A 13,347-nucleotide genomic window follows, 5' to 3' on the forward strand; every position below is an offset into this window, starting at 1 on the left:
AGTAGTCTTTGCTTTAAAGATATGGCGACATTACCTGTACGGAGAGCATTGCAAAATCTTCACAGATCACAAGAGCCTGAAGTATTTCTTCACCCAAAAGGAGCTCAACATGCGACAAAGGCGCTGGTTGGAACTACTAAGCGACTACGATTGTAAGATTAATTACCACCCTGGAAAGGCGAATGTAGTCGCTGATGCTCTCAGCAGAAGAACCACGGAGGGAACATTATCAGCCATATTCACGATGCATCAGAAGTTACTCCTTGACCTGGACAAGGAGGGGATTGAGATAATTCAATCTTGCATGAGCAGCCTAACCCTGGAATCAACCTTGTTGGAACAAATCAAAACAGCACAGCTTTCAGACAACGAGTCATCTATAATTCGTGAAGGAATGGAGAAGGGGCTACAACCAGATTTCCAAATCTCCAAGGATGGAGTGTTAAGATTTCGTGACTGAGTGTGCGTTCCCAATAATGCAGAACTGAAGAAGGTCATCTTGTCAGAAGCCCATCAATCCTTATATACAGTCCATCCGGGAAGCATGAAGATGTATCGAGACTTACGCAAAAGCTATTGGTGGAATGGAATGAAGAAGGATATCGCACAATACGTGGAGCGATGCCTGATGTGTCAACAAGTTAAGGCAGAACATCAAAGACCTGCAGGGCCTTTACAACCTCTCCCTATTCCTGAATGGAAATGGGAATGTATTTCGATGGACTTTGTGTCTGGTTTTCCCAAGGCTCAAAGTGGTCAAGATGCGGTTTGGGTCATTGTTGATCGGTTAACTAAAACTGCACACTTTCTACCGATCAAGATGAATTACAGTATGGATCGGCTCACAGAACTCTATGTCAAGGAGATCGTACGACTACATGGAGTTCCCGTATCCATTGTGTCAGATCGAGATCCAAGATTTACCTCAAGATTTTGGCGGAGTTTACAAGAGGCAATGGGTACAAGGCTAACTTTCAGTACAGCATTCCACCCTCAAACCGACGGGCAAACGGAACGGACAATTCAAACTTTGGAAGATATGCTGCGATTGTGTGTTCTTGATTTCAAGGGGAGCTGGATCCAATATCTTCCATTGATAGAATTCGCCTACAACAATAGTTATCATGCGAGCATTGATATGGCACCTTATGAAGCATTGTACGGAAGAAAGTGTAGGTCTCCGATATATTGGGACGAGGTAGGAGAGCGGAAACTACTTGGGCCAGAAATCATCCAAGATACATGTGAGAAGATAACGGTAATAAAGCAGAGATTAGCAGCAGCTCAAAGTCGACAAAAGAGTTACGCTGATACGAAACGACGAGAGCTAGAATTTGAAGTTGGCACAAAGGTCTTCCTCAAGATTGCTCCTATGAGAGGAGTAATGCGATTCGGAAGAAAAGGGAAGTTGAGTCCCAGGTTCGTTGGTCCTTTTGAAATTCTTGAGAAAGTTGGGGCGGTAGCTTATCGTTTGGCATTACCCCCGAACTTAAGTGAGATTCATGACGTATTTCATATATCAATGTTAAGGAAATATGTTCCGGATGCAACACATGTTTTAGAAAGCGAACCCCTTCAAATCCGACCCAACATGACTTACGAGGAGACACCAACAAGAATACTCGATAGAAAGGATCAAGTCCTTAGAAACAGAAGTATATCAGTAGTGAAAGTCTTATGGAACAATCACTCAACAGAGGAAGCTTCATGGGAACTGGAAGAAAGCATGCGTAACAAATACCCTCATTTGTTTGAGTAAGTTTCTTGTAAAGTCTTATTTTATGAAGTATGTAGAATAGCATAATTACTAATTGATTGATGAATATGATAGAATCTAAATTCATGGATATTGTGATAATTAAAGTTTTAATTTCGATGGCGAAATTCTAATAAGGAGGGAAGATTGTAGCACCTCAGATTTTGAAAATCTTATTTTAGAAATATTAATTTGATGCTATGATTATATTAATATTCATATTAGGCAAGTATCTCGTACCATAATTTAATGAAAGTAACGTTATTTAGTGTAAACTTTGATTATATGTATTATGTGTAGGAACAAGAAACAAAAGTGAAGCCCAATCCTGTTGAACTATATGAGGCTACCCATACAAGAAAAAAGGATAAAGAGTTTGTGAACGACAAATGCAAAAGTCTATATGTAAGTAAATGTTTACGCTCCGATCATTAAGTTGATTAGTGAAGAACATGAATAGTGAACTTGCATGAAGTATATATTAAACTAAGGCCAACTATGACTTGTGTAGCTTCAGATGTAAGAATTAACAACCAGTGAGGCCTTAGAGGAAGGTAGTGTGGAGGGGACAAGTGTCGAGGACCGAATGCAAGAAATAGTCACACAAGTGCTAGGGGGCCGACGATCTGGTCACGTTAGAGGAATGGGATGCGGTCTTATTCCTACCCCTTTAAGTACTTCATCTCAAGCATTCACCCACTTCGACAACCATGACGAGTGTAGGAAAAGACAAGAAGATACTCAAGGCGAGCTTCAACAGACTAGAATCGAACTTCATCAGTATAGGGAGAATTTGCAAGCCAACGTTGAGGAAACCAACAAATTGAAAGCCACTGTTGAGTTAATAATGTCATGTATTGGAGGGTTAGTAAAACTATACCTATGCATTAATTTTACAAAAACACACATACTAAGTAATCGTTAAAAAGCTTATTGATCATTATATGAAATTCTATTCTTCTTAGGTCTGGAGGGAGCTTGCTTGGAGGTGCATCAAGTGAAGCCAACAATTGAGGGAGCTTTGGAATAACCATTTATTTAGGATGTACTTTTTGATACCATCTATTTGAGATATATTTTTTGATACTATGTATTTGGATAGTTGTTGGTACTTTCTATTTGCTATTGTGTATTTGAGTATTTGTTGATCGTGATCTGTTTGGTAATGTATATTTGTTGGTACTTTTTATTTGGTTTATATTATGTTAAGATATTCGCAAAATTTTTGGTTCAAGAACTTTTGAGTTAGTAAATCTCCCTTGACATGTTTATCAAGGTTAAAGAACTTTGAGTAAACAATGCAAGGGAGTAGTAATATCTTTCTAAATTTTATTTTTAAGTGTATGCAGGATGATAAGAGTACAAGAAAGTTAAACCACCCAAGCAGGTTCTCACTTTAATATGTTTCATGAACAAACACATTTTTAGTATATCTTTCTCTATCATGTTGGGTTTCATTCTCATTGTCTTTGATATTATATATTGGTTCATTGTGGTAGATTACTCAAATTGCTTATGAGGGTGAATTGGCAAGGAAGAGGATGCAGATAAGTACTTTATTTTGGGTTTTGGAATTTTCCTGACCATAGATTGTAAAACATATATTTAATAGTTTTCTCCCTTGGCAGGTTTGGTTCATGGGGTAGTTCTCACATATTTTTGATGATTTTGATGAGGTTAGTCAGTTTGAGTTACGTTGCTTGTGAGCATTTAGATTAGTTTGAAGATTGTTGTCTGATGTAGTGAAGTAGTGTTAATGCATAGTAGTCTTTTCTAAAAGGTGTTAAACTTTTAAACTTTACCAATATTTGTGGTTTTCGGCTTGTGTTTCCAGTGATAGGTGTCGTTTTATAGTTTTAAGCCATTATTCATGATATGTTTGCCCTTTGTATTATATCATTTTCATAATTATAGGATAAAGAGGTATAAGATGTGTTAGTTGTGGTGAATGAATGGGAGAGAGTGGTTGATGGGTTTGTTTTGTTTTGGTGATTGATAGCGTCGAGAAGGAACGAAGCGGCGGAGTGGCTGAGGAAGATGGTGGGAGTAGTGGGGGTGAAGGATTTGCCGGCGGAGCCGTAGGAGCAGGAGTTTAGGCTGGGATTGAGAAGTGGGATCATTCTCTACAATGTGCTCAACAAGGTTTACTCTGGAGCTGTGCCCAAGGTTAGCCTTTTCCTCATCCTTATCTTCATTTCAATTCTGTGTCTTTTTTGTTTTTTCAATTTGGGATGTTTAAGCAGTAGTTTGATTTCTTTTTAGGTGGTGGAAAGTCCATGTGATTCTGCTCTGGTTCTTGATGGGGCCGCATTGTCCGCATTTCAGTACTTTGAGAATGTGAGGAATTTCCTGGTGGCTGTGCAGGAAATGGGAATTCCTACGTTTGAGGCGTCTGATCTGGAACAAGTATGTATTCAGGGATCAGGATTCTCAAAGAATTAGGGACTTTAGTATCTCTGTTTTTCATTAAAATAGAAATTTCTGTTACTTTTAGCCCATTTTTCACATACATCAGATGCTGAGGATAGAACATATATGGTTTACGGATAGAAATTTGTATAGTAATTCAAAATAAATTTGTTAAATTTCAGGGAGGGAAATCTGGTTGAATCTGTGCTAAGTAAGGTTGTGGAGGAGTTTGAGCATTGCATTTCAAGCCAATTTGAGCTGGTATGTTAGCTTTGGTTATCCAAAACAATCATTTTTCTTTCATTATTTTTCAGCAGAAGGAAACAATTTGGCAGAGAGATCCTTTTTCAATATGGATTAGGTGATCAAATATGCTTTCACATTCAACTTAGGACTAGGAATTGATGCACATTCCAAATCAATAAACATGTTCTCTTGGATCCTAAACAAGTTTTTTTTTTCCTCTATTTTTCCTATAACTTAATTAATACCTATCTGACTCATTATTTGTTCATTTATTTGTAACCATTATTCTTCTTTGTTGTGCTTTGACTCTCTATGTCTTGGTTTGGTTACACTTGTTAACCAAGTTTAATAAACCTTTGTTGGTCGGTTTTTATGGAGAGTAGAATGTAGTGTGGGCCTTTTATGAATTTTTGAAGTATGTGATAGGATCTTCAAAATGATGGCCTATTGTATTGGACACAGTCAATCTTTGTGGCAATAGAAATGATAATTTCAGATAGGATAGAACAACAAAATATATAGGATCATCAATTGAGCCTCTTGTTTGCATGGGAATGTATTTATGTGGGCAAACATAATTTGTTATTGAGGTCCATAAACCAACCCAGTATACAGAGATTAAGGCTTAGTTGAGTTGACTTTAAAGCTTCAAAGTGTGGATATATTTTTTTTTAATATTTTGGCTGCTGTATTTTATGCACAGAAAAGGAAATATTCTGATAAGTTAGGACCTCAATGGAGAAAGGAGGAGCTTGAGCATTTTTATGAAGCCTATCGGAAATATGGAACAGACTGGAAGAAGGTATGCCTTTATTTGACGTTGTGTTTTATTTACTCTTTTGGGATTTACTTTATTAGCCATAATTGGTTGTCTTTCATTATATAAGCAGCTTCTAATTTTTGTAGTGTAACTTGATATCTAATTTGGTTATGCATACATATGCAAACATTTTTCATGCTTTCTCCCTGTAATACTGTTTACAATAAAATTTTCTGTTCTAATGAGACAATTTATAACGTGCTCCAGTTTTGTTTTTGGTCTCTTTTCTATTATTGACTTATGTGCATATCCAGATGGTTGCTGTAGTACATAACGGATCCGTTGAGATGGTGGAGGCTCTCTACATTACAAACTGGGTTGGTAGCGTCCATTACTGTTAGATTGATTTATAACTAGAATCCGTAAAAAACAAAGCTATCTGTAATTTAGGAGTATTATGGGCAATTATACCAACAGTTCTGTATGTGACTCTACCTTTTCCTTTCCTTGCATAAGCAGTGAATATTCTTTGTTTTATGCAAGCTAATTTTTAAAATTAAGCACTATTTTCACATTTCTTGTATAATCTATTGCGCTTTCTTTTAATGTAATTGATTTGCATGAACTAATGATCAGGGTATGACCTGGTTTAATATTTCTTTTGTTTTTTTCTTAATACTTGTCACTACTTTGTCTTGAACGCATTCTTATAGATTTGAATAAGGGTCATAGTGCTCATTTACTTCTATTAATTGCAAGCTGGAGGATTGAATCTACTAAATCTCTTGGCATAAAATAGTTTCTTTTGCATCCCAGTTATTAGATAGTTTGGAGCGGGTTTGTCATTCAGTTAATAATTTCTTCTAGTTTCAGTAGTTAGTTCTAGTGAGATTCTTGATAACTCAAGTTAATAATTTGTATGAAATTTGACCTTAAATTCAGAAATGAAACTAGTTTGCATATGTAAGTAATTTGGTTCCCTGGGTCTGCGATCGATCGCAAAATCTCAAACACCTTCTGGTACTGCGATCGATCGCACACGATTGTGTGATCGATCGCAAAATCTCGAACACCTTCTGGTACTGCGATCGATCGCAGATTATTTTTTTTAAAATTTTTTAGGACCATTAGGGTCCACCTTGTGGACGCTAATGGTTAATTATCAGCGTCCACTTTGATTTGGACGCTGATAGTTCATTTTTTTAAAAAAAATTTTAGGACCATTAGGGTCCACTTTTTGGACGCTAATGGTTAACTATTAGCGTCCACTTTAAGTCGACGCTAATGGTTAACCATTAGCGTTGACTATGGCTTCCTTTTACATCACCTTTAGGGTAAAAAAATTGTGACTTTTAGGGTCGATAAAATGGACGCTAAAAGTTATCATTAGGGTCAACTTTAAGTGGACGCTGATAGATAATTTTTATTTTTATTTTTTTAGGACCATTAGGGTCCACTTTGTGGACGCTAATGGTTAACTATCAACGTCCACTTTTATTTGGACGCTGATAGTTAATTTTTTTAAAAATTTTTTTAGGACCATTAGGGTCCACTTTGTGGACGCTAATGGTTAACTATTAGCGTCTACTTTAAGTCGACGCTAATGGTTAACCATTAGCGTCGACTATGACTTCCTTTTACATCACCTTTAGGGTCAAAAAATTGTGACTTTTAGGGTCGATAAAGTGGACGCTAAAAGTTATCATTAGGGTCGACTTTAAGTGGACGCTGATAGATAATTTTTATTTTTATTTTTTTAGGACCATTAGGGTCCACTTTGTGGACGCTAATGGTTAACTATCAGCGTCCACTTTTATTTGGACGCTGATAGTTAATTTTTTTAGGACCATTAGGGTCCACTTTGTGGACGCTAATGGTTAACTATTAGCGTCCACTTTAAGTCGACGCTAATGGTTAACCATTAGTGTCGACTATTACTTCCTTTTACTTCACCTTTAGGGGCAAAAATTGTGACTTTAAGGGTCGATAAAGTGGACGCTAAAAGTTATCATTAGGGTCGACTTTAAGTGGACGCTGATAATCACACATATGATCATTAGGGTCGGACTATTAGCGTCGACACCTTTAGGGTCCAAAAGTCGACGCTGTTGGTAACAGAGTCCACTTTAGGACTTTTAGGGGCGACTCAAAGTCGCCCCTAAAGACCTAAATTCTTGTAGTGAATACTGATTATTTATGTTTTAGGTTAATTTTTTATGTACTTCTAAGTTTTTTTTTTGATGATTTATCAAGTACTAATTTTAATTATGGGTGAACTACGTTAAAAAGAAAATTTGATAAAATATTATTGGGTTAATTTGATGATTTTTTTTTATTTTTTATTTTTTGTGTGTGAAATTCTTATGAATGAACATATATAACTTCACGTGAGCAAGCACATATCTACAACGAATAGCATGTGAGATTGTACTCCAAGTCAACTATTGTGATTCTATGTAAATCATTTCATAATTAAACTCTTTTTTTCAATGCTAAAACAGACAGGAATTCAAACTGTTCATGACCAAATGAACGCTTATACAGTAAACAGATGGACAACTGTTTGTTTTACGTACGACTATAAATTAAATAATGGTTAATTAATTTGTTGGTAATTTTTAAGGTGATACTACACTTTTATATTAATATTAATATCTATAGAAAAATTATTTTTTAACAAATTTTACTAAGGTTAAGTGCTATTTTAAAAATTGTATTTTTATAAATTGTGTTTTGAAAACATTATTTTTTTTAAAAAAAAAAAAAATCGTACTTTTCAAAATTACAATTTCAGATGTTTGAGATTGTAATTTTTAAAAATGCGCAATTTAAAAAAAATGAATTTTAGAAATGCAGTTGATTGTCTATAAAAAGGGTACTGATAGACATAGCCCTTGGACCAATCTAAAATTGATGTGCCTTTTAAAATTATCATTGAATTTGTGATAGATCATTATTGGATTTTAAACTAATGATAATTTTCAAAATTACATCAGTTTTAGGTAAACAAACACAAGGGAAACACAAAGGTTTTCTATCATTTGTTCATAACTTAAAGAGAAATCGCAGTTTCGTCTTTAAAGTCATGTATTTTAAAAAATGCGTATAGTCTTGCATACAATTTGAAAATGCATACTTCTCTATATTTTCAAATCCCAATTTTTCAAAAAAGAAAATTGATATTCTAAATAATATATTTTCAACAATTTGAGTGAGAAGACAACAGTAAGGAGATTGTGACTCTATCTTTTAGATAAATATTGCCTTCCACTTATATTAAAAGTTTTGCAAAAAGGAATCATAGCAATTTTATCTTTAGGATACAATACTGCCTGATGATATGTGCAGATTGCAAATTCTGACCACAATCTAGAACCGAAAAATCTTGTAACAGCATTATTTGTTAAGAACAGAAGAAGAGAGAAATAAAATATATGCTGGAAATTAAAATATATCTATATAATTCCATATTATCTAAGCAGTTTTTTTTTTTTTTTTAATTAAAATAACGGTTACAGATATTTTAAAATCTGACATTGAAAAAGCAGTTGAGACTTTTTTTTTTTTTTTTTTTTTGAAAAAGACATAATCTTCATTAGATAATAATTCAAGAGCCAAAGCTCTACAAAGATAGAGCCAACTGCTCTAAAAAAACAATATGAGAAACACAATAAGGTGTCTCCTCAATCCACACTCTATCAATAGATGACCTTGAAGCTTCTCTTGCAAGAGTATGTGCTGCCATGTTTACCTCTCTCTTCACATGACCTATGTCCCAGCTCCTCCTTGTCCGTAGTAGCAGATGAATATCTTCTATAACCTGTCCATAGCTATTGCCATTTGGATTTATCTCCTTGATAGCTTTTACTACATTCAAGGAATCTCCTTCCAGCAAAATATCATAAACCCCCAGGTCTCGACATAGCTCCACTGACTTTAACGCTGCCATGGCCTCCCCAGTTGTTGGCTCATGTATTGCATTAACCGTTTTACTCTGTGCAGCAATTACTCTTCCTTGTTCATCACGTATCAAAACTCCTACTCCCATTCAGTTACTTGGAACTAATATGGCAACGTCCCAATTAACCTTGTAAACTTCTGAAGGTGGATTCTGCCATTTCATGGTCTGTTGAATTGGTATATCTTCATGCTGTACTGACACATTTGCACGGTGAAAAGACTGGAGCAATTCATTTGCTTCATTAACCACAGATGTAGGATGAGAAAAACTCCCCCCATGAATTACTTCATTACGCCTCTTCCAAATTCGATTTGCTGTCATTACAAAACTTTCCAACTCCTCCCAGCTCAACCTCTTCATAATTTGTTCCACTAAATCCATGAAACAAGAACCCATACTCTGACATTTTTGCAATCTTCTGTCACTTGCACACCACACGTCTTGAGCCGACGGACACTCCCACAGAATATGATGCACTGTCTCCTTCTCTCTACAACAAAAAATGCATGTATCATCTTGCACAATTCCTCTCTTTCGGAGAGCATCTTTTGTAGGCAGAATATCACTACAAGCCCGTCACATAAAAACTTTGGCCGTGTTTGGGATCTTCATACTCCAAATCATTTTCCAAATCGCTTCTATGCGATCTCTGTTGGATCCCTCACCTTTTGCTGCATCGAATCTCTCGTCCTCCAAATGATACGCGCTCCTCACAGTAAACATCCCAGTTGGAGAAGCACGCCAAATAAGCCTATCCGGCTGATTATACATCCCCTGTATAAGGTCCTTCTTCCACCTAACCGGATTTGCATCAATCAATTCCTCTACTTTGGCATCAGGAGATAAATTTCGACAATGGGTTTGAATCACATACGTAGAAGGCTGGGGTATCCATTTATCACCCCATATAGCTACCGATTGCCCATTTCCAATACGCCAAATGAGCCCCTCCTTAAGAAGATCTCTTCCCGAAATTATACTACGCCATGCATAAGAAGGTCGACTCCCCACTGTTGCCGACAACAAATCCCCCCATGGATAATACTTTGCTCTAATTATTTTTGCCGCCAAACTGTCTGGATCTTTCAAAAGCCTCCAACATTGTTTTACCAAAAGGGCTTTATTGAAACAAATAAGATCACGGAAACCCATACCTCCTTGTGATTTAGCTCGGCCAAGCCTCTCCCAGCTCATCCAATGCACCTTGTTCTCGTTCTCCTTATGCCCCCACCAAAACTTCTGCATCATTTTGTTCGTCTCCTTACATAATTCTTTGGGAAGAAGGAAAATGCTCATGCTATATGTAGGAATCGCCTGCACAATAGCTTTTAAGAGGACCTCTTTACCCGCCAAAGATAGAAATTTTGTCTTCCGATCAAAGACCTTTCTTCTAACTCTATCAATCAATCCTTGAAATTCCCTGATACGTGATCGGCCCACAAGGGTTGGGAGACCAAGATATGTGTCAAAACGTTGGGCTGTTGGGACTCCCACTATATTAACAATGTGGCTACGAGTCTCTATCGTGGTATTACGACTAAAAAAGATTGATGTTTTGTCATTATTCAACCTTTGCCCTGAAGCTTGTTCATACCTCCATAAAATCTCTGATAAAATACTCCACTCATGTTCGGTAGCCTTACAAAACAACAGACTATCGTCAGCAAAAAATAAATGGTTGATTTGCATTCCCTTAAAAGAGGTAGGAACTCCCTTAAGCAAACCTGAATCCTCGGCCTGATGTAATTGATGACTCAGAACCTCCGCACAAAGGAGAAAAAGGTAAGGGGATATGGGGTCCCCTTGCCTAATCCCCCTTGAAGGATGAAAATTACCCACAGGAGAGCCATTTACAATGATGGAATAGGAAACCGTTCTAACACACTGCATGACTAAATGAACCCAATGGTTGTCAAAACCCATTTTTTGCATCACCTCTTCAAGAAACACCCATTCAACTCAGTCATAGGCTTTACTCATATCGAGCTTCAAAGCCATATACCCGACCCTCCCATACATTCTAGAATTCATAGTGTGAAGAGTTTCATAAGCAGCAAGAATGTTATCGGATATCAGACGATCCGGTATGAAAGCCGATTGATTACCCGAAATAATGTGCGGGAGAATCAACTTCAATCGGTTTGCCATGACCTTAGAAAGAATCTTGTAAACTACATTGCATAAACTAATAGGTCTAAAATTTGACACCCTATTAGAATTTGACTTTTTTGGAATAAGTGCAATGTAAGTGTAATTAATAGCTGGATCAAGAAAACCACTATTAAAAAAACTTTTAATAGCCAAATGTACCTCTTTTCCCACCGCCTCCCAGTGATCTTGATAGAATGCAGCCGGAAAACCATCTGGACCAGGAGATTTATGTGGGTCCATTTGATTTATAGCCATGTTAACTTCCTCCTCTGTGACTGTCCGCATAAGCTCCATATTCATGTTGGCCGTTACTTTACCGGGCATCCCTTCCAAGTATTCCTCAACACTCGTAGGATATGAAGATGACAACATCTCCTTGAAAAAGCTAATAAAACCTTCCTCAATCTCCTCAGGAAAGTGCCGCAAAACTCCCCCAGCATCAATAATACTACATATACGGTTGACCCGTCTTTTTTGAGTAGCACTTGCATGAAAGAATTTGGAATTTGTATTTCCCAATTTCAGCCACGTCTCCCTGGCCCTTTGTCTCCATTTGATTTCCTCCTACTCAATTAGATCTTGTGCAGTGAATTGAAGATTCATCATCTCCTCCTTGTCTAGTTGTCCATCCCTCTCCTTAAGCTCCTTTATTTGTAATGTGGTCCTACTTATAGCAGCTTCCAGAGGTTCCACATGATCCTTGGCCCATTGAACAAGAGACCTCCTACTTCTATCCAGCCCACTTATCACACCTTGCCATTTGGGTTCTTGCCTTTGCTTCACTCTCCAAACTTTCTTAATCACATCTTTATGCACCTTATTATTTTTCCACTCCCCTCTATATCTGAAACAATGTCTTCCACTTCTCTCTCTTGGCTGAACAATCATACACAGTGGTTCATGATCAGAACTACATGAGACCAAAACCTCCACCCTGCGATTTGGGATACAGATCCTGCCAAATTGAATTCCCCAAAGCACGGTCCAGTCTTTCTCTAATAAACTGATTTCCTCCCCTCTTATTAGACCATGTGTACTTAGAGCCCACATAACCCAGGTCCTCCAAATTACTTCGGTCTAGAGAGAGCTGAAACTCTTGCATTTGGCTTCTCAGTTGCCTGTGTTCTCCAAATTTTTCAGAATCATCAAGAATTTCATTAAAATCTCCCATGCATAGCCACCCCTCTGGTTGAAAAGAACGAAGAAAGCATAGAAGGTTCCATGATTCCTTTCTTTTTCCCACCTCAGGATGCCCATAGAACCCTGTGAATTTCCATTGTTGCCCGGCTTCTTCCAACTTCACAATAGCATTAATATGCTTTCTACTATAATTTTGGATTTCCACCAAAATGTCCGCCCTCCATAAAAGTGCCAAGCCACCACTTTTCCCTACACAATCAACTGCAAACACACTATCGAAGCCCGTCCGATATTTAATGGTGTCCAAACGATTAGCCCGCATTTTGGTTTCCATTAAAAAAACCATGTTGGGTTTCTTTTCCTTCACCAAACGGCAAAGATCTCGAACTACTCGGGGGTTCCCAAGCCCCCGACAGTTCCAACTTAAGATACTCATGGTGCTAGGCGGGACTGTTCAACAGCCGCCGCCTCTTCAGCTTCATTATCAACTACTCCCTGCCATCTTCCTTTTTTCCTTTCTTTTTCATGGGCTTCATCATTTCCCAATGCTTCAGCCTTACGGGTGCCCCTCTCTGATTATAGCCCCAACATCCCCCCTGAAATTTGTTGAACAACTCGTGCTCGTTTCTTCCAAGTATGAGCACCACCTTTAATGCCCCTTACGGTATTCACCTGCAAGTGACTAGACATCTGTGCAGAAACTTCCTTCAATTTTTTACCCTTCGCAACTCCACCTATCTTATCATCTTGACTAACTGTAAAGACAAGTATACCCTTTCTAGCTTCCTCCGAAGCTATAAAATTGCAAATAGGAGTTGAATCTGTAGGCACTTCCTGCATGGCCAATAATCCAGACCCTCCTTCTTGTGATCCAATGGGCCCATTTATAAATTCTGGAGATGAGAACAGCCCAATCATTCCACT

At 37.4% G+C, this 13,347-nt stretch overlaps 1 protein-coding gene across 1 annotated transcript; it reads right to left on the reverse strand.

The window, feature by feature from the left end:
* Positions 1-9,219: 9,219 nt before the first annotated feature.
* Positions 9,220-11,055, reverse strand: LOC132174162 (uncharacterized). Its single transcript, XM_059585856.1, has 2 exons — positions 9,798-11,055; positions 9,220-9,503 (listed from the first exon to the last, which is right to left on the reverse strand). Exons 1-2 carry the CDS (start codon positions 11,053-11,055, stop codon positions 9,220-9,222), a joined length of 1,542 nt encoding a protein of 513 aa, XP_059441839.1.
* Positions 11,056-13,347: the final 2,292 nt, after the last annotated feature.

The sequence above is a fragment of the Corylus avellana genome, chromosome ca3 (assembly GCF_901000735.1).
Source record: "Corylus avellana chromosome ca3, CavTom2PMs-1.0".
In the NCBI taxonomy this organism is placed as follows: domain Eukaryota; kingdom Viridiplantae; phylum Streptophyta; class Magnoliopsida; order Fagales; family Betulaceae; genus Corylus; species Corylus avellana.